Source organism: Bubalus kerabau, chromosome 6 (assembly GCF_029407905.1).
Source record: "Bubalus kerabau isolate K-KA32 ecotype Philippines breed swamp buffalo chromosome 6, PCC_UOA_SB_1v2, whole genome shotgun sequence".
In the NCBI taxonomy this organism is placed as follows: Eukaryota; Metazoa; Chordata; class Mammalia; order Artiodactyla; family Bovidae; genus Bubalus; species Bubalus kerabau.
The window spans coordinates 69,663,252-69,685,500 of NC_073629.1; the positions used below are offsets into that span (position 1 = coordinate 69,663,252).

Genomic DNA, 22,249 nt, shown 5'->3' on the forward strand with positions numbered 1-22,249 from the left:
TTTGACTGCAGAGCAAGGAAGGGAGGGGTCAGCAGTTTGTCAGGCTGCACTTTCATTGTAATTCCTTGGAACCACAGGGACCCTATCCAAGAGGGCTGTCTACTAGAGCAAACCTGAGAGCCAGTGGTGATGATTATAATGGTGGGTTGAAGAGTTCTTTGTCAATTGCAGGAAACATACAGATGATAGGACCTTACTGAAGGTCTCCTCCCAATCCACAGACGTGTCTTGTGAGATCTAGTATTTGGAAGCCTGCATATAGAGTGCATTTAATAGTCAAATGAGAATTATAAACAAGATATATATATATATATATATTATCCCTGCCATTTCCTAGGATCCAGAAATGCAAAGGGCAAATATGGGGGTGGGGAGGGAAGGAAGAAGCATAAAAGAACAAAGCGGAGCCTTCCTCCTTATCTTCTCACTGTTTCTCTTCTTCCCACACACCAGGAGTCATTCCTGAGGTGGCTTGAGGGGAGAAGCTCTAAATCAAATGTAAGATTAACGCTTTGATTTAGACAAGACTTAACTTTTTAATACCTGATGGCAAAACTGTTGTGAAAAGAAATCTGAAACAGATGCTGTCAAGGATAGAGGAGGGGAGACCTGACAGAATGTTTCATGCAGTGATAGGAGAAAAATGAGGCTCTTTTCTGATTGTTACTGAGTCCAATTCATGTGGTAATGAATAATGAAGGTCACTGTTTCTTTAACAGATAAACTGTAGGGAAAAGAAAAAGAAGCAGATTCTGCTTTCTGAATTGTAAACAATTAGAAAACTACAGAAATGTTTCTTTGACTGAGAGGCTAAATTAGATAATTTTTATGATACTTTCAAACTTCAAAAGTCTATAGTGTTTTGGGGTGTTTGTGTGTGTGTGTGTGACTTTTTAGTAAGTTGTGGACAAGAATAATTTGTCAGCTCTCAGTATGCTTTTGTACATAACTGGGGCTCAAAGATTATTTTTGGAATACTGTCTACCTTTCCCACACTACTGTTTCCCATATATATCATTTTTATAAGTTTATTATAGAAGAGTTTCATTATAATTCTGAACTTACATTCTTCACTGCTGACAATGCAGCTTTTAAATCATTGGTCCTAATGGTGGTATTAACTCACTGCATTTTTATTATTTTGTGCCAAAAGACCAAGACTTTTGAATGTAGGCCGGTTCAGTTAAGTAGCTACATCATTTCTTTAAAGCCAAGATACACCTTGGAACAATTTTAACAGATAGACCCCAAATTAAAAAAGCTTTGGTTTTGTAAAAAGCTCAGTTATATATTATAATATAAATGCTAGATCTCCTGCCATTTCTGTTTATTTAATTTAAAAAAATCTTATATTGGAGTACAGTTGATTTACAATGTTGTGTTAGTTTCAGGTGTACAGCAAAGTGAGTTTTCCCACCATCTTTAAAAATTAATTAAAAAAAATTGGCATATAATTGCTTTACAATGCTGTTAGTTTCTACCGTACAACACCATGAATCAGCTATAAGTATACATATATTCCCTCCTTAAGTCCTCCTTCCACCACCCCCCCATCCTGCCCCTCTAGGTCCTCTCAGCATTTTTAGAAAAGCCTTTGCCTATGTAATGCTAATGGTCCTTGACTCTCTTTAGGTAATGAAAGAAATATCACTGGAGTTGTTATATGTTGAAGTTGGCTGTTTTCATCAGCCTTCGGGGTCTGGCCCTAGTTTTAAATGGGCAGATTTGAATAATGCCATTTGTTGAAGAAACTTTCATTGCCTTAGGCTATTTCTAACTTTTTGACGATTATCAATACTTCCCAGGTGGCACCTGGGAAAGAAAGAATCCTCCTGCCAATGCAGGAGATGCAAGAGATACAGTTTCGATACCTGGGTTGGGAAGATCCTTTGGAGGAGGAAATGAGAACCCACTCCAGTATTCTTGCCTGGAGAATCCCATTGACAGAGTACCCTGGTGGGCTACATGGGGTCACAAAGAGTCAGACACAAGAGTGCGTGGGCACACACGCACAGTACATGTATCAGGGCAGCATGGATAGTAGGTATCTGAGAAAGATTCTTTCTTCTTCGCAGGCACTAATCCTATCTAGTAGGTTTTGGCTTTAAACAAAATTCTTTGTGCAAGTGTACTGGTCCTAACTCATTATTCTCTCTAAGTCTTACAAACCCTTCAGCAGAAATTAACTTTAGAGGGTCATAGCCCTTCTGATAATAAGTCTGGTTATCAAAAGCTTAGTCTATTTCTTTTTCATGAACAAAGGACTATGCATTGTGTGGTTGAGACAAGATAAGAAAACACAAATATTTGCATATGACCCTGAAATCACAAGTTTGAGGGCTAGTCATAAGAGAAGCTCACCCTCTTTGTTTTACAGGGTGACAATTCACTATTCAGGATGCTGCAAATTTTGCTTCTTACTGCCTGGGTTCAGAGAGCCTATAACTGTGCATAAGTATTCTTTAAAACTTAACTTAGGATTTCACCTTTTTATTTTATTTTTTGCTTCTTTTAATAGTAGTGTTATAGCTGAGACATAGAGTTACATCTTTTGACCCTAGAAATATTATCTTTTTACTTTATGATATAGATGATTTTGTTTTGTGAAGTGTCTAAATAAGAGACTCCCTGCTTTTATTGTTTTACTGATAGAATGTGAGCTCATATAATGTGAGTACAGGCATAGAAACATTCTCACTAGACTTTCCAATTTTCAATCAATAAAAATATTTTTTTGCATCTTAAATTTTTTAATGTTTATTTTTATTCTAAAATTCACTGGTAATATAAGAAAAGCAAAGATTTTGGGAAATATGCTTTACCTGGCTATGTTCAGTGCTAGAGTATTGTTCATGTACTATTTTTAATTGACGTATAGTTGATTTACATTGTTTCAGGTATATAGCAAAGTAATTCAGTTATATATACATAATTGAATATTATTCTTAGATATATATTATTTTTCAGATTCTTTTACATTGTAGGTCAACCAGAAAAGATAAATATGCAAAAATATATATGCTATACTCCCTCATTACAAAATGAAATATTAAAACATACAAAAGCTTGTCTTGAAATCTTAAAAGCTAGCCTTTTGTGTAATCTCCCTAAACTCCTCTCATTTCCCCCCCTTCTTCGTTGGCAGATTGAGATAGGTTGACTACGTGTGTGTGTGTGTGTGTGTGTGTGTGTGTGTGTGTGTTCAGATAATTGAATTTGGGCTTTTCCAAAACTTCTCTCTTTGTTAAAGGAAAGTCTATAGTCATTTCAGATTTGTTCTCATATATTCTGCCTTTTCCAAGCCCTATCTATTGAGAAAGTATTTTTATCTTGTGATTTCAAAAGTATTCCTAGGTCTTAACCCTCTGCATGACTCTTGACAAGAAGTATAATTAGTAGAAATGACATCTCTTAAATGCACTGGGTCAATGAAAAAAGGGTATCTATTTAGAATTCATAATGAAGAGGAATATATTCGTGTAGGGAAGAGAGTGAAGGAGATTCTTTTAAAACTTTTGCTTAGGGACCTAGAATTTACTCTTATTCTATAGTCTCTGACTTAAATTTATGTATTCTGGCCAAATCCAGATGATTATTGAAGGCTTTCACTTTACTCTGATTTGTCTTCAGTAGTCAGTCCATGGGGTGGCACAGAGTCAGACACGACTGAAGCGACTTAGCAGCAGCAGCAGTCTTCTAAATGTAACACTTTCCTGATTGCAAGCAACTCTTTTTCCTGGTAATTATCATAATTCAGAGTCCCTTTCATTTTCTGACTAAAACCCGTGCCTTCAAGAAATTAAACTGTGTATTTTAGTTTTTTGTTTTAAAATGAGCATTCTAAGCCCAAAGGTCCCAGTTTTTAATCAATATTACTTTTATCAGTTAGAATATTCATAATAATATGTACTATTTTAGTTCATATTTTAGATTTTGTATGCTAATATTTTTATATTTTAAATGCTGAAATTTGGCAACATGGCTGATTTTTTTAATCTTGGAAACCTACAGTACTGTACAAAAACAGGTGTGGTATAATATGCCTCAGTAGAAGAATGAAGCATTTGGTAAAGAAAATATTTGTGTTAATTGAAGATTATCATATATACATTATAAATTAACAAATGATTTAGCAAAGATTATAATACAATAAAATGCCTATAACCCTAAAAACGTGTAAAACAATCAAAGCTTCTTAATAGTGAGTCAGAATAATTACTATAAACATTTGCTACTGTTATGCCATAGATATAGAGAAGTGCTGATTAAGAGAGCCCTGGTTATGTTGGATTCAGGGAGCCACGTGAGTACTGTCTGTATTCTATTATGTATGGAATTTAGAAAGAGGTGAAGAAAATGATAGAGGAACTTCATAGTATGCTAGGTTTTTTCTTTTCCATCTCAGCAATTAATTACAAGCTTGACTAAAATGGTCTTTATTGATTGTTTAAACTCATTTAGCTTATAACCTTTAAGAAACTGTAGAAAATGAATAAATATATACAAATTATATATCACTAGAAATTTTTACAATTCTCACTTAAAATGCACATAGAAAGTGAAAAGTGAAAGTGAAAGTGAAGTCGCTTAGTCGTGTCTGACTCTTTGCGACCCCATAGACTGTAGCCTACCAGGCTCCTCTGTCCATGGGATTTTCCAGGCAATAGTACTGGAGTGGATTGCTATTTCCTTCTCCAGGGGATCTTCCCAACCCAGGGCTTGAACCCAGGTCTCCTGCATTGTAGACAGACACTTGACCGTCTGAGCCACCACATAGGGAAAATGTATTTAGGGACTGTTTAAAGACTATAAAAATATGTATTTAATAGCATGTATACCTGTGGCGGATTCATTTTTATATTTGGCAAAACTAATGCAAATATGTTAAGTTTAAAAATAAAATAAAATTAAAAAAATAAATAAATAAAAAAAATAAAAAGCTGAAAAAAAAAAATAAAAGCTATTAAAACCTAGTTTGTAACAGATAATCCTTGCTGAGAATGTCTTTGAAGCTTTATGATCTTGAGTTTTTAATGTCTGATTGCATATTTAACACAAAACAAAAGCAAAACATTAAAAAACAATGGACTATTTTAAAGCTAATATAATCCATGATTAAAGTATATATTGAGAAGACTTAAAAAACTAGAAATGATTACATAAACTAATACCCTGAATAAGCAATAGCTAATATGCCTAGCCGTTGTTAACAGAGAAGGCAATGGCACCCCACTCCAGTACTCTTGCCTGGAAAATCCCATGGACAGGGGGCCTGGTGGGCTATAGTCCATGGGGTCGCTAAGAGTCAGACACGACTGCACGACTTCACTTTCACTTTCGATTCTTATTGTACACTTAGTATGTGTCAGACACATTTAAAAATGTTTTATACTTATTAACTTATTGAATTCAGTTACTTAACAAATACTTACTGTGTACCTCCTCAGTGATGTGTCTATATAACCGAATAATAAACAGAAAAAAACCTTTGCCCTCAGGGAATTTACATTCCAGTGGGAGAAGACCCACGATAATCAATATTAATGAGCTAAACATAGTGTGTTTTATGGTAGTAAATTTTATGATGAGAAAAAGGAGTAAAGAAAGGAAGGGTATGTGAGTGAATGTGGGGATCCAGTGGTTAAGACTCCAGGCTTCCTATGCAGGGGATGTGGGTTTGATCCCTGGTCAGGGAACTGAGATATCCCATATGCCCCTTGGTGTGTGGGGTTGGGAGGGAAGAGACCTGAAGTAGGTTTTAAAGACATCTGGATATCTGGAAAAAGAAAGGCCCAGAAAGAAGGAATACGTGCCAAGGCACATTCATTCCTGGTGCAGCAGAGAAGCCCATGCAGCAGGATCTAGTGAGTTAGGAGGAGAGTAGCAGGAGAAGTGGAGAAGGCAATGGCACCCCACTCCAGTACTCCTGCCTGGAAAATCCCATGGACGGAGGAGCCTGGTGGGCTGCAGGCCATGGGGTCGCTAAGAGTCGGACACGACTGAGTGACTTCACTTTCACTTTTCACTTTCATGCATTGGAGAAGGCAATGGCAACCCACTCCGGTGTTCTTGCCTGGAGAATCCAGGGACGGGGGAGCCTGGTGGGCTGCCGTCTATGGGGTCGCACAGAGTCAGATACGACTGAAATGACTTAACAGCAGCAACAGGAGAAGATGAGGTCAAGGAGATAATGAGGGATCTGATCATGTAGACCTAGGCTTTTATTCTAAGGAAGATGCAAAGCCAACGAAGATTTTGAGTAGAAAAGTGACACCATATGACTTATATTCTAATGGGATTCCTTGAACTGCTGTGTTGAGAATAGACTGTGCTGGGAAGGACTAGAAGAGATCAATTGAGAAGCTGTTGGAATGGTCAAAGCAGAGACTACGGTTCTTGGAGCAGGGTTGTGTACTGATAGAGTGTAGTGAGAAGTGGTTGGATTTTGTTTGTGTTTGGAAGGAAGAGTCAATAGGTAGAGGAAGAGAAGAATTAATTATGACTCAAAGCTTTTGCCCTGAATGATGGAAAGAGGAAATTCATGATGCATATGTGAAGACTGTGGGAAGAATAGGTTTGGAAGGGGAAAGTCAGAAATTCAGTTTTGGACATTTTGAGTTTGAGATGCTTGTTAGGTAGTGGAGCTGAATCTGCTCTACAACTCTTGGAGGTGGTTACTATTATTGTCCCTTTTGTGCAGTATGGAAAGGTTAATTTCTGTTTATTTACTCAGGAAGTAACAGAGGCAGGATTCAAACACAGACATTCTGGCGCCACAGCACCTGAGTTTAGACACTGAGGGGTCTATATCGAAGGAATTTATAAATGATTATGATCGTATTGGAGAAGGAAATGGCAACCCACTCCAGTGTTCTTGCCTGGAGAATCCCAGGGACAGGGGAGCCTGGTGGGCTGCCGTCTCTGGGGTCGCACAGAGTGGGACACGACTGAAGCTACTTAGCAGCAGCATGATTGTATTGAGTTATATAGAATTATAACATGGTAAAGTCCAACCAATCACAAGATCTAAGATACCTGGCAGCTTAGACTAAAATGGCTCTTTTAAAAAGACCATTTACAAAAATTTAAGTGGTTTGCACCATGTCCATGCCCATTTCTATCTCTATGTCTATCTCTGTCCTACTTTACCTTTCTCCTAGAGATCATCTGCTTCTCCATACTTGCCTGGCTGGAGTGGGAGAGTTTTCCATACTACAAGCTCTATGTAGCTGTGGAAGTGATTGCTATTTTGATCACTACAAACTTCTGGTGCTCTTTTATTTAGGCATTTTAGTCTCAATCTCTCTAGTGTCTTAGGTTCAAAGAAGCTCTTGTGGTTTCTGATTACTTCCTGAATGGTGAACCAAAGTCCTAGTTTCCTAGGAACCCATAACTTCTGGTATTGTTCTGGGTTAGTACATCTTTATAGTCCCATTTGGTTCAGTGTACTTGTAATTGACTTACCACGTGGCAGCTGGTTAGGTGTCCTTTCGTCAATCACTTTACACATACAAGCCCAGCCCAGATAACTTGTGTTGCATTGTAAAGCATATAATTTAGCAAAACAAATTCTTACAGTTTAAATATGCATTTTCTGTATTAATAGCATTAATGTGGATTCCTTTATATAGTTCACCCAAACAATTATATACTTAAATTTATTTTTTAAAGAATTAGGACTTGAGCTAAGTTTCCTACTAGCTCATAGAAAATGTTTTATATCTTGGCATGCCATCTCAAGAAATATATGTTTGTAAATGAATAGCTGACATACCATTAACTATTCAGCAACACATTCAGCAAATCAATACAAAAGTAGTGCGCAGTCAATTGTATGATTCATTTGTCACTTGGCGGTTGGTCTCATCAGAGTAAGCACAGTATTATAAAAAGCTAAAATTTCCCCTTCCTTTATTATATGCTCTGTTACAGCATGATTAAACCAAAGTGTTAAAGTCTGAACTCATTATATTTTGTACTTACAAATAATAATACATGTGGCTGGAAGCATTCAGTGAAACAATATAATTTGTTGAGGGAATTTAATCTTAGAGTACATTGCAACAATATATAACTTAGAGTTAAGAAGCTTGATTAACTCTTAAAAATGTGGAGGATATAGAAATTAAGCAGTTTTAGGAATAGAAAATGATTTTCGGGTTTTTACCTATGTAAACTTTAGTAAGAATTTTAATGTGTTATAAGTTTTCTCTAGAAAATAGGAGTGAGGGCACCCCTCTTCTCTGAACTATGCTTTTCAGAATATTCGTCCCCAACACTTCCTCATTCTTCATTAGCCTTGTTTATGACTCTAAAGAAACATACAGAACTACTATTCACTTAAAGACCCAGCAGGCTCGTTTGTGTTCTGATAGTTCGAAAGCATGTCACATACAAATGTTCATAAACACATAATCAATTTTATCCTTCTGTATATTTCATTGTTTAAATAATTCTCATGTATTACTTATTCCCACAATATGGTCTTACTGCTTCTGCTAATGACTGGACCTAGGAGAGGACAGACACATCCAGGAAGGATATATTTTGTAAGGTAGAAATAGCATTGTGCTGAACTTGAAGGATGCAGGTCTTGGTTGATGGGGTGCTTACAGGAGTGAAGCTCCAATAGAGATGGGTCACTGAAGGTTACTTACTCCACAGTTTTGACTAAGAGCTCTCAGGCTCTTATAGTATTAAGCAGTTTGCTTTATCAGCACTGCTGGCTTATAGTTTAGTATCAGGAATATTTATTATTTTAAATATTTCATCAAGATTTATCTGTTATTTGAAACTGCATAAATTTCAGCTGACAGAAGAAGAAAAGGTCTCAAATTTAGTGACAGATAATAATTTACAATTTGGGTATTCTTGCTTAAGTCAGATAGACTGAAGCCAAGTGGAACTATTTAGATCATTTACTAAACAATAGCAACGTATATTTTCTGGGCAGGCTTCCTTGAGTTTAGATTGCTGCAGTGTCTACCTGGAACAGCTTTGGAAAATGCAACATAGAAAATGAGAGAGGCCTGATAAACCACGGGGAGGACATTGTTTTTGTCCTCTCGTTCCACAGTTTACTCCCAGGTGCAATTCAAGGTGCTGGCTTTGATATGGTCTGCTTTCTTGGCCTGTTATCTTTTTCCAAATGCTACCTCTTGAAGCTTATTCAGCTGAGACTGAAATGAGTTGAGACTTTTGCTGACAGTCTCTAAGCCATATTTGCTGATGCATTGGGTGCAGCCGTGCATGGGGTGCATGATCATCTTTACCGCAAATATTGGGCCCAGGTAGAAGATGCAAGTCTTGTATTTGAACCTCAGTGTGGTGACAATGTACCACTCTAATGGCAGAAAGCAAAGAGAAGCTAAAGAGCCTCTTGATGAGGGCGAAGGAGGAAGGTGAAAGAGCTAGTTTAAAACTAAATATTAAAAAAACTAAAATCATGTCATTTGGCCCCATTACTTCATGGCAAATAGAGAGGGAAAAGGCTGAAGTAGTGACAGATTTCCTCTTTTGGGGCTCTAAAATCACTGCAGATGGTGACTGCAACCATAAAATTAGAAGACGTTTGCTTCTTCACAAGAAAGCTATGGCAAACCTAGTTAGTGTGTTGAAAAGCAGAGACATTACTCTGCTGGCAAAAGTCTGCATAGTCAAGGCTATAGTCTTCCCAGTGGTCATGTATGGTTGTGAGAGCTGGACCATCAAGAAGGTGGAGCGCTGAAGAATTGATGCCTTTGAACTATGGTGCTGGAGAAGACTCCTGAGAGTCCCTTGGATGGCAAGGAGATCAAACCAGTCAATCTTAAGGGAAATCAACCCTGAATACTTGTTGGAAAGACTGATGCTGAAGTTGAAATTCCAGTATTTTGGTTATCTGATGCAAACACCTGACTCATGGGAAAAGTCCCTGAGGCTGGGAAAGATTGAGGGCAGAAGGACAAGAGGGTGTCAGATGATGAGATGGCTGGATGGCATCACTGAAACAATGGACATGAACTTGGGCAAACTTTGGGAGGTGGTGAGGGGCCTGCTGTGCTGCAGTCCATGGGGTTGAAAGAGTCGGACATGACTGGGTGACTGAACAACAACATGGTGAACACACTGCATATTTCCCAAAGCAGGCAAGCACACTCATATGAAGAGGAAGGAAACGTTTTTTTTTTCTGGCTTCATTACTTGAATTATACTCCATTTAATTCTTGTGCTTATTTACCTGATAGTTATTAGAGCAACTTCTATTTATTTCATAAAATAAACCTGCATCATTTTGTGGCTGGAGTCACTTCTGTTACATATAATAACTGTCACCTTTGGGAGTCAGAATCAGACTCAGCAACATTTAAGCACATTACCTGTGATGGGGACATGCTAAGGAATATTTTCATTTATCCATGCATTGATGAATATTAAATTTTATTGAAATAATAAATTCATGTGGTTAAAAAAGTCTAGCAATACAGAAGAATGTATAGTAAAAGCTGCAATATCTTAGAGATAACAGCAGTAACTAACAGAAAAATCAAAACAGAAACTGTTAAAAGTTGGTCACCTCTGTGGGTAAGGAGGGCTTCCTTGATGGCTCAGCAGTGAAGAATCCACCTGCAGTGCAGGAGATGCAGGAGACGTGGGTTCAATCTCCTGGAGAAAGACATGGCAACCCACTCCAGTATTCTTGCTGAAAAATTCCACAGACTAACCCAGTGGGCTACAGTCCACAGAGTTTGAAAGAGTGGCACATGACTGAGCGAGCGAGTGAGGGAGGGGGTAGGGAAGTATGTGGCTGGATGTTGTAGCTATATATATACACACACCACTATATCTTGATTTATTTAAATTTTTTTTTTAAACAGCTCAGCTTTTTATTGAATGTGTTACTAAAGAGGTTTAGTCAAAAAGACCAAAGCCCATGTCATCATCAGACTCTTCAGATTCTTCTTTCTTTGCTTCTACTTTCTTTTCCTCAGCTGGAGCAGCAGCAGTGGGTGGGGCAGGACCTCCTGCTGGTGCTGCACCGGCCGCTGGGGCAGGTCCACCAGCCCCCACATTGTAGATGAGGCTCCTGATGTTGACATTGGCCAAAGCCTTTGCAAACAAACCTGGCCAGAAAGGCTCAACATTTACACCGGCTGCTTTAATGAGGGCATTGATCTTATCCTCCGTGACCGTCACCTCATCGTAGTGCAGAATGAGGGCAGAGTAGATACAAGCGAGCTCGGAGACGGAGGCCATGATGCGAGCGAGTGCTAGGTGGGGGCTGCCGGGCGCGGTGCTAGTCGCCTGATGAAGTGAGGGTCTCACCCCAAAACGTCCTTAGCTTCCTCGGAAGAACCGAGCACCTTAGCAGCAGCGGAGGAAAGAGATTTATTTAATTTTTAAATATTAATTTCCTTCTTGATGTTAGATTAGGACTGAATTTGTTTGTATCACTGTTTATGTTCTCATTCCCATTTTGTTGTTGTGTGTTGTTCAGTTGCTCAGTCGTGTCTGACTCTGCGACTCCATGGACTGCAGCATGCCAGGCTTCCCTGTCCTTTACTATCTCCTGGAGTTTGCTCAAACTCATGTCCATCTACATTTAATTATATCAGTACATTCTGCCCTGTCTATGCCATTGTCCATAAGGGACTTGAGTTTCCATGGTTGTTGGTAACCCAGGGGTCCCAGAACCAACACCCTGTGGATACTGAGGGACAACTGCCGTCTGTTTCCATAGAGTACTGTTTTTTTTTTTTTTTTTAAGATTACCTTTGGTACTTGAAAAACATAATTAAATCTTCATTTTTTATTCTATTAACCATGGATAGTACTCTTAACTACCCACTTTGTAAAATAAACATGTTATAACTATTAATTCTTTCTTCCTTTTTATCCTAATTCTCAATCTTCCAAGTCAATAAACAACAATTCCATTTATATTTACTGCAGAGCTGTATGTAGTGTGTTGGTGTGACACTTCTTCTCCATGGATCTAATGTTAGGATTTCTCTGTCACTCAGTGAAGAATGTTCTAGCTTCAAATTGCAAGGGGTTCTTTATTTAAAATTCCACCAATAGGCTTTATCATATTCTTTCAGATTTCTCAATCTATGCAGTCTCCCTGACTTCTGTCCCTCTTGGGGACCTTTGTCCTGGGACACTGCATTCCCTGGCTCCAGGGCCTTTTCAAAGCTATTCTTCTGAGATTTACTCTCTTCTGAACAGCGATTTCTGTTTCTTGGATCTTATGTGTTTTTTTCCTAACATACCTTCAGGTTAACTTCCTAAACAAGGATGTGTGGGAGGAAAACATCTTGTAAACCAGAACTATCTTGATTGTACATTTACACTTAATTAATCCATTCATTTAGCTGGAAATAGAATCCTTGGTTGAAAATCATTTGCTTTCAGAACTTTGAAGGCATTGCTTTAGTGTTTTCTAGCACTTAGCTTTGTGGATGAAAAAAATCTGATGTCAGACTAATTTTGTTCATTGATTACCAGTTTTTTTTTTTTAATTTCATTTATTTTTTGGCTGGGTCTTCATTGTTGTGTGGGCTTTTCTCCAGTTGCAGAGAGTGGGGGCTGCTCTCTAGTTGCGATGTGCAGGCTTCTCATTGTGATAGCTTTTCTTGTGGAGCACAGGCAGGGCATGTGGGCTTTGGTAAGTGAGGCGTGTGGGCTCAGAAGTTGCAGGTCCCCCGCTCCAGAGCACAGGCTCAGTAGTTGTGGTGCGTGTGCGTAGCTGCTCTGTGGCATGTGGAATCTTCCCAGATCAGAGATGGAACCCCTGTCTCCTGCATTGGTAGGCAGATTCTTTACCATTGAGCCACCAAGGACATCCCTGATATCTATTTTTTTTTCCTCCTCTCTGGTGTCTTTCAGGCTCTTTCCTTTATTCTTTGGGTTTCAAACAATTTACATATATATATGTATTTACTTCTAACGTGAAAATATTTTCTTATATTATTTCTTTGATAATCTTCTCTCTTCTATGCACTCTCTCCCAGTTTTTCCAAAATTCATTAGTGGATATTGAATGTTCTGGATTTATCCTCTTTGTTTCTTTATTCCATATTTTCGGTTTCTTTGTCCTATTGTTCTGTGTCCTGGGATATTTACCTGGTTTTATCTTCTAATATTTCTCTTGAATTACATTATTCATCTAAAGCACTTTCTTGTTTACTTTAAAAAAATGATATTGTCTTCTTGTCTATATTTTCTAGAATCTCTTGTCTATATTTTCTAGAATCTCTGAGCATAATATTTTGAGGTTTTAAAAAATTCTCTTAGATCCCCTTGGTTTAGCATTGCTTTTTGTGGGGTCATTTCCCCCCTGCTAGTTCATTTTTATCTTTCTTTTTAATATTATAGGCTTTACTCAAATATCTGGGGATTTTGGTGGACTGTTTATATGGAAGAATGAAACTGGGGCTCTGGGTATGTGAGGTGGTTTACCGACTGGCATCCTCTGCTTTTTGGTTCATGGTTGGGGTACCAGCCATTAAGCTTGGGAATCCCTAATAACCAGGCCAAGGAACACTTTAATCAACACTCGAACACTTATGGCAACCCACTCCAGCATTCTTGCCTGGAAAATCCTATGGACAGAGGAGCCTGTGGGCTACAGTCCCTGGGATCACAAAGAGTTGGGCACGACTGAGTGACTGAGCATACTAACACTTAGACTTGCTGCTTTACTTTTTCCTAATATGATCAGAGACGATAGCTCAGATTTGGGGCTAGATTACCTGCCTGGCCTCAGATAGTCTTACTTCCTGGAATTGGGGAGAGGCTTGTATAACTATTGACTCTTCTATAAACCAAGGATCAGTAAATGCTTTCTGTAAAGGTGTGATAGTAATATTTAGAATTTGTGGGTCACATACAGTTTCTATCACATAGGTTTTTTTTTTTTTTTTTTTTTTAAACAATGCTTTAAAATGTAAAATCCATCTTTAGATAACTGGCTGAACAAAAACAAGTGGTGGGCAGCAGTTTGCCATACTCTTGCAAAACAGACCTGCAGTTAGTCCCTGTTTTCAGCCCTGTGTTTCACTCTCAACTTCTGAGTCTCAGTCTTATGTGGGATTGGGATTTTATAAAGCAGCTCCCCTGAGTTCTGCCCTGAAGCCTGAACTTCAGCCTTTCTTCGCTTGTATTCTGGGCTGTTTCTTTCTTCTCTGATTTCTTGGTCACTAGACTTACATCTGCTTGCTTTCTTCCAAGAGTCTGTTGAAAATTCAAGTCCACTATGGCTCCCTCACTGTTGTTTTTTGTTATTATCATAGATGCTTTTGGTTCCTATAGGTTCTCATCGCTTCCAAATTCCCAGTACCATCGGTTGCCAGCATCTGCATCTCTGAGTGTGAGGGTTCTGTCTCACTGTAGGAGCTTACTCTGGGTGCCTTTGGGAAGAGCCAGGGAATGTCTCCTCTCACCAGCCCTCACCATTAGCTAACAGGAGTTGATAAATAAATACCCCAGCTTCCTTGCTCCTCTGTTGAAGTATCCCTGAGGTACATGTTGTCCTGTTGCTGCTGCTGCTAAGTCGCTTCAGTCATGTCCAACTCTGTGCGACCCCATAGACAGCAGCCCATCAGGCTCCCCTGTCCCTGAGATTCTCCAGGCAAGAACACTGGAGTGGGTTGCCATTTCCTTCTCCAATGCATGAAAGTGAAAAGTGAAAGTGAAGTCGCTCAGTCGTGTCTGACCCTCAGTGACCCCATAGGCTGCAGCCTTCCAGGCTCCTCCGTCCATGGGATTTTCCAGGCAAGAGTACTGGAATGGGGTGCCATTGCCTTCTCCAAGGAAGGACACTAGGGAAAGTGAAAAATGAGATAGGTCTATGTCTGGCCTAGTTAGAATTGAGAGGGTGAGCTGATAGGTTGTTGGGAAGAACTCTGCTTTATCTTCTATTTGTCCTGTCACTATTTCTGATGATTTGTGCCCTTCAGAAGAGTTGGTGAGGAATTGTGTAAAACTAACATTGAAGGTTAAACTTTGGATTTATTTTGAAAAATGCATTTTTTTTTTGGTACCTGTCCTTAAAGGGGTTTTAATGAGAATAATTACACAGAAAATATATCCTTCATTGATAATAAAATCTTGTGCTTAAGTGAATGACTCTTAGAGCTTTCAAACTGTACATTAGAATTTCTATTTAAATTGATTGACTGCTGTAGCCACAACAGTTGTTTTGCTGACTTCCCTGTGAAGACTTCCTGTATAGAGAAAAAGTGCAAAACAGAATTCACTGCATTCCTACGATGTCAATTTCTTAGGCACCGATCCATAAATTAGCATTATTAGTGGGGAAGGACACCTTGTGTCTAGCTACATGTATTTAACTATATGCTGAAAAGACTGTGTTCATTCCTGCAACTGTAAGGTAGCTGTAGCCACACATTAATAAGTTATGAGCTACTATTTCAGAGAAATTGCTCTACCAATAATAAGTAGTCTATGTTCTATTTTTCTTCTCCCTTGGATATCTGTATAGAGTACAATTATTCAGAAAACAATCTCAGAGAAATGGGAAAGCTTAAATTATAACCTGCCTTTGCCCCTGCATCCTCACCCTTATTAAAAAGCATTTAGAATTATTCTAGCATATTAGTTGGTCTTTCAGACCCTAAATCTTAAGCTCTTTTTTTTTAAAATTTCATAATCCTTTCAAGGTCACCTCCCACTGTCTTTTCTGTTAGCAACTGCTGTAAGTGGTATCATACTCTTAAATTTTCTACATTTTACATTTACTCTAAAGGTTCTTTTGCCAGCCAACATCATGGAAGCAGTTTACTCTATAGGAATTCTACTGTCTTCTTAGGATTTTAGAATGAACAATTCTTCAAAAACTCTCAGGTACGCTGAGAACTCCTTCTAATCTCACCCATTCTTTGTTGTTGTTGAATTAGTGGGCTATTTTAATTCTCTAGATTAGTCTCCTCTTGTCTGTAGTTGAAGTAACAGAGCCATCTCCCTTTAGCATAAGCAGGAAGGGAGAAGATATCAACAGCACACAGGACCATCTGTACATGATTGACCGTAACCGAGAGGATATGTGGACTGGCCACGAATTAATTTTGGAATCTTGGTGCCATGTTGGTAGCATGAGTGCATTACCCATCTCCTGGTCCAGGAAGGATAACCAGCAGCAGTCAGGGATCACAGAAGTAGCTTGAAGGACAGGGTTCTATTTGAGAGCCATCCAAGAGAAGCAGCCATGCTCCTGACTCACCAGACTTGGCCGCCAAACTCAGTAGGTTAACACTAGACAAGGAAATGTGGAGAATACAAGTTAGAGGAGAAGCCTACTTCCTCCTGGACCGCCCTCCAAACCCCTGTCCTTCTCCCCACTTTCTACTCTATTCTTAGAAGGAGAAATGAAAAATAATCAGCCCATGGGTGTGATTGGTTCTTGCTTCCCTCCCTGCCAAGCCTGGAAATGAAGTAGTGCCATTCCTACCTGGGAGATGGCCCCACCCTGCCCTCTGGTTCTTCCTGATCGTCTATCGAAGTGGGGAAGGGGCAGCAGACCAGCACACTTGTCATCATTCTCTTTTCCTTCCACACCCACATCCAGCTGATGGTCACTCATTCTTTTAAACTGATATATTAATATCATTACTTATAACCTGCTGCTGCTGCTGGTGCTAAGTCGCTTCAGTCGTGTCCGACTCGGTACGACCCCAGAGATGGCAGCCCACCAGGCTCCGCTGTCCCTGGGATTCTCCAGGCAAGAACACTGCAGTGGGTTGCCCTTTCCTTCTCCAATCCATGAAAGTGAAAAGTGAAAGTGAAGTCACTCAGTCGTGTCCGACTCCTAGCAACCCCATGGACTGCAGCCCACCGGGCTCCTCCGTCCATGGGATTTTCCAGGCAAGAGTACTGGAGTAGGGTGCCATTGCCTACAGTAATATAATTAGAATACCTGTGCTTTGTTACTTTCAGATATTTCTGCTTAGCAAATTACATGAATGGTCCTAATTCCAGGACAAGGGAGTTCATCTTCTGGGGAAATTCTGATGTTATTATATATGGGGTAGAGCACATTTTCTTTCCACATCTAGCTTTGGAAAAAAGTGTTAGAGATGATAAAAATATTGACCTTTTGGCAGGATGGTTTATTTTCATGCTGATACTGGAACTTTGGGATAGTGCTATTTTGCATGGCTATTTAAAATTACAGTAAGAAAGTAAAAACATATTCTGCTTTAAGCATAACTGGAATTGACATTAATGAAAATAGACCCAGTCTCAGACCTTCGAAAAATAAAAGCATTTTTATTGCTAATTTGGTTCTATCAAGATGACTTCTGAATCTGATAGAAGAACTTTAGTTGTTACAAGTAGACTTGAAATGACAATCATGTGTATTTTTATCATAATATAACAGTACAGAGATCAAATTGCCAACATCTGATGGATCATTGAAAAAGCAAGAGAGTTCCAGAAAAACATGTATTTCTGCTTTATTGACTCTGTCAAAGCCTTTGACTGTGTGGATCACAATAAACTGTGGAAAATTCTGAAGGAGATGGGAATACCAGACCACCTGACCTGCCTCTTGAGAAACCTGTATGCAGGTCAGGAAGCAACAGTTAGAACTGGACATGGAACCACAGACTGGTTCCAAATAGGAAAAGGAGTACGTCAAGGCTGTTATATTGCCACCCTGCTTATTTAACTTATATGCAGAGTACATCATGAGAAACGCTGGGCTGGAAGAGGCACAAGCTGGAATCAAGATTGCTGGGAGAAATATCAATAACCTCAGATATGCAGATGACACCACCCTTATGGCAGAAAGTGAAGAAGAACTAAAGAGCCTCTTAATGAAAGTGAGAAAGGAGAGTGAAAAAGTTGGCTTAAATCTCAACATTCAGAAAACGAAGATCATGGCATCTGGTCCCATCACTTCATGGTAGATAGATGGGGAAACAGTGGAAATAGTGGCTGAATTTATGTTTTTGGGCTCCAAAATCACAGCAGATTGTGATTGCAGCCATGAAATTAAAAGACACTTACTCCTTGGAAGGAAAGTTATGACCAACCTAGACAGCATATTAAAAAGCAGAGACATTACTTTGCCAACAAAGGTCCGTCTAGTCAAGGCTATGGTTTTCCCAGTAGTCATGTACAGATGTGAGAGTTGGACTATAAAGAAAGCTGAGTGCCGAAGAATTGATGCTTTTGAACTGTGGTGTTGGAGAAGACTCTTGAGAGTCCCTTGGACAGCAAGGAGATCCAACCAGTCCATCCTAAAGGAGATCAGTTCTGGGTATTCATTGGAAGGACTGATGTTGAAGCAGAGGCTCCAATACTTTGGCCACCTGATGCGAAGAGCTGACTCATTGGAAAAGACCCTGATTCTGGGAAGGATTAAGGGCAGGAGGAGAGGGGATGACAGAGGATGAGATGGTTGGATGGTATCATTGACTCGATGGACATGGGTTTGGGTGGACTCTGGGAGTTGGTGATGGACAGGGAGGCCTGGTGTGCTGCGGTTCATGGGGTTTCAAAGAGTCGGACATGACTGAGCGACTGAACTGAACTGAACTATGATAAACTTCTGCCCCTTCTAATTTTCTATGAATTGGGACTCTAATTATCAGGCACTGAGTCTCAGTAACTTCTGGTGCTGTGGCATTCTATTTTCTCCCAGTCTCACAGGCTTCAAACACTGATTTTAAAAGTGCCTCATTACTGCATAATGTTCCTAGTTCATTGTCATGAACAGAGAGCTGGAAGTAGAGTGTTTTAAGGTAGTTATTTGAAGACAGTAAAGCTTTTTTCTTTTCCAGTTTTTTTACATTTGAATAATTCCTTAGTATGAAAAATAACACCTTCAGTATTTTTTTGGAAGCCAAATTTTAATTGCATGAAATTTCAAAAGTTTGTCTCTCAAATGTTACTTTACTACCTATAAAGCTCTATCTATATCAGATAGGAAAAGCACCTCATACTTTTACAGTGCCAGGCACTTCAGATATACTTCAGATACACTTCAGATACAATTAATTCTCATAATTGTTTCTGGAGGTAGGAATTATTACCCACATTTTATAGAGGAGGAAACTGAGAGTCAAAGAGGTAAAATGATTTGCAGAACTCGTAAGTACAAAGCAAGGACTTGAACCTGGATCTGACACCAAACACTGTCTAACTTTCCACTCTACTGCCTGGAGTGAGGAGAAAGAAATGTGTCTAGTCAAACAGAAATGGATAGGGCCATCTGGAAGGGTAGTTCTGCCAAGTTCTAATAGGGAAAGTGCTGGACCTCTTTATAACTAACATTAATGTAAAGTTGAATCCCTTTACTGAATGATCACACTCATATAAAACACTCTGATATGCATTTTAGTTCTGAGTTTCCATACACCAGAGTACAGCATTGGCCATAATTGCTGCTGCTGTAACTTTGTACATTATTGACAATTTTTTGAGTCAAGGTGAATTTTCCTGTTTAGCAAGAGCTTGATTGTTCTCTCTAGACTTCCCTTAATCTCCTGCTGAGATCTTGCTAAACATTTTGAGGATGAACTAATCAGTGTTTTGTATCCTTTCAAAAATGTGAATGCTTTTTTTTTTAAAGCATAATTTAATGTGAGGCTATTCAGATGGAAATAGATCGAAAGACTCCCTTGCCAGTCATGGTTTCTGAAAATGGGTTGGCTTAGTGATGCTGATGGGTAGACAACCTCATTAAGGTTTAACCTGAAGTAGAAACCTCAGATAAATGTTTCTAAATGGGCAACAATTTATAAACAACTTTGAATCATTTATTCTTTCATTCTCAGAATTGTTCCAGGTCATTTGCAGATACTGAAATTCCTTCTGCGGGTATTATGAGAGGGAGGTAATCTGTTCAGAAATCCTCAGAGCCAAATTGATAAGCTTTTAATTCTTATGCTTTAATGCCTATTGATCCTATTGATTGATGCTTGAAAATCAAATTTGTTTTTCCCTCACCCTAGTGAATCACTTCAGCATAAAATTAAGATGCTTAATTTGAAATGAATTCTCCCCAAAGCAGAAACAGCTCTAATTTTCCTGTAAAGGCCATCAGTGCTGCTTCTTTGGGTTTAGTGTTAGATGACAGTACTTTTCATGTCCTTTCTGGGTCAAGATAGTTCATTGGCATATTCAAACTTTTAATAAGCCAGAGTGTATTTGGATAGTATGCTGATTAACGAGGTGAAAATGTTGTGATGACTTTGGTAAGAATCTTTTAATATAATTTCACATCATTTAAATATGTAGAGACATGGAAATAAACCAGTCTTTCTCTCTTTTTTTTCTGTATGCTGCTAGGTACAGATTTTAAATTTCAGCATCATAATTCAGATTTTTGCCTTATGTACTTTATTAGTAATCTGTATATTTTCTGATTAAACTTTTTAAGGAAAGTTCTTATGATTTGGGCTTTCCTGGTAGCTCAGCTGGTAAAGAACCCGCCTGCAATGCAGGAGACCTTGGTTTGATTCCTGGGTCAGGAAGATCCCCTGAAGAAGGGATAGGCTACGCACTCCAGTATTCTTGGGCTTTCCTGGTGGCTGAGATGGTAAAGAATCCACCTGCAATGCGGGAGACCTAGATGTGATCCCTGGGTTGGGCAGATCCCCTGGAGGTGAGCATGGCAACCCACTTTAGTATTCTTGCCTGGAGAATCCCCATGGACAGAGGACCCTGACAGGCTACAGTCCCTGGGGTTGCAGAGTTGGATACATTTGAAGCAGAGTTGGATGTCATACACTGCATGTGTAATTTTCAGACACCTTTGTGAAAACTGAAACAGTCAAATATCTCCATATCTGATGCAATGGAAAAAATGTGTTATTTTCAGTTATATGGTTTAGGATGATGAGTTCACATAAATATAACTGTTTTTCTTACATTTGATACCAAGACCATGACCCTGGCTTGTCCTATGAAGAGTAAAAGCATATTCTAAGTTATTTGTCTATATATAATTTATCTTACAATATTGGTTCAATTATTCTTTAATCCTTTTGGCTATCATTTGTAATACAAAAATAATTTTCCAAATAGTATTAAAGATAGTATTTGAATGAGATGGTAGGGAAGAAAATTTGAAGATTTTAGAGTTCAGAGTAGGCACAACAGATAAACTTCTTATACAGAATGTTTTCTGAATGAGGCCCTTTCTTATTTAGGTGTGTCATTAAAATACAAATGAATATTTTAAAAATATTAATTTTATACTTACCATCATCATCTTATACTTCAGTGTTAGTATTTGTCTCAAATTGTTAACTTCAGCAATCGCTTGACTTAGTTTTGCATCTCCCACAAAAACTATCTCTGAGGTTTTACTGTAAAACTCTACTTACATCCAAAATCCTTTTATTTTCCCACCAGAGCAGGGATTATTTTATTTGTATACTTTTTTCTTCCAGTTTTATTGAGATATAATTGATGCATAGCACTGTATAAATTTAAGGTGTACAGCATAATGGTTTGACTTACATACATCATGAAATGATTACCACAGTTTTAATGACTATCCATCATCTCATACAGATGCAAAATAGAAGGAAAAGAAAAAGAAATATTCCTTGATGAGAACTCTATATAACATATAGCAGTGTCAATGACCTTATTATCGACTATATTCCAGAGACTGTACATTTGTTCTTCTGACTGACTTGTTTTGTAACTTGAAGTTTATCCCTTTTAATTTCCCTCATCCTCGCACTCCCTGCCCTTCTAGTAATCACCTATATGTTCTCTGTATCTATGACTGTTTCTGTTTTCTATTTTTATTTTTTTAGATTTGACATATGAACGAAATACAATATTTGTCTTTCTCTATTTGACTTACCCACTTAGCATAATTCCTCTAGGCCCATCTGTGTTGTCATAAGTGGCAAGATTTCATTCTTTAAGGCGATGGCACCCCACTCCAGTACTCTTTCCCGGAAAATCCCATGGACGGAGGAGCCTGGTGGGCTGCAGTCCATGGGGTTGCGAAGAGTCGGACACGACTGAGCGACTTCACTTTCACTTTTCACTTTCATGCATTGGAGAAGGAAATGGCAGCTCACTCCAGTGTTCTTGCCTGGAGAATCCCAGGGACAGGGGAGCCTGGTGGGCTGCCGTCTATGGGGTCACACAGAGTCGGACACGACTGAAGTGACTTAGCAGCAGTAGCAGCAATGTTCTTATGTGTATGTGTGCATGTGCATGCCTCATCTTTATTCTTTGAACACTTAGATTGCTTCTGTTCTGTATCTTGGCTGTT

General features: G+C 38.8%; 2 protein-coding genes across 10 annotated transcripts in view; one reads left to right on the top strand and one right to left on the bottom strand.

Annotated features, from left to right (window-relative positions):
* The window catches only part of SLC44A5 (solute carrier family 44 member 5), a 399,223-nt gene that overhangs the window by 7,835 nt on the left and 369,139 nt on the right, over positions 1 to 22,249 (top strand). The window lies entirely within an intron of this gene.
* On the bottom strand, positions 10,852 to 11,339 carry LOC129655252 (60S acidic ribosomal protein P1-like). Its single transcript, XM_055585467.1, has one exon. The coding sequence runs from the start codon at positions 11,233 to 11,235 to the stop codon at positions 10,891 to 10,893; it is 345 nt and encodes a 114-aa protein (XP_055441442.1). The 5' UTR covers positions 11,236 to 11,339; the 3' UTR covers positions 10,852 to 10,890.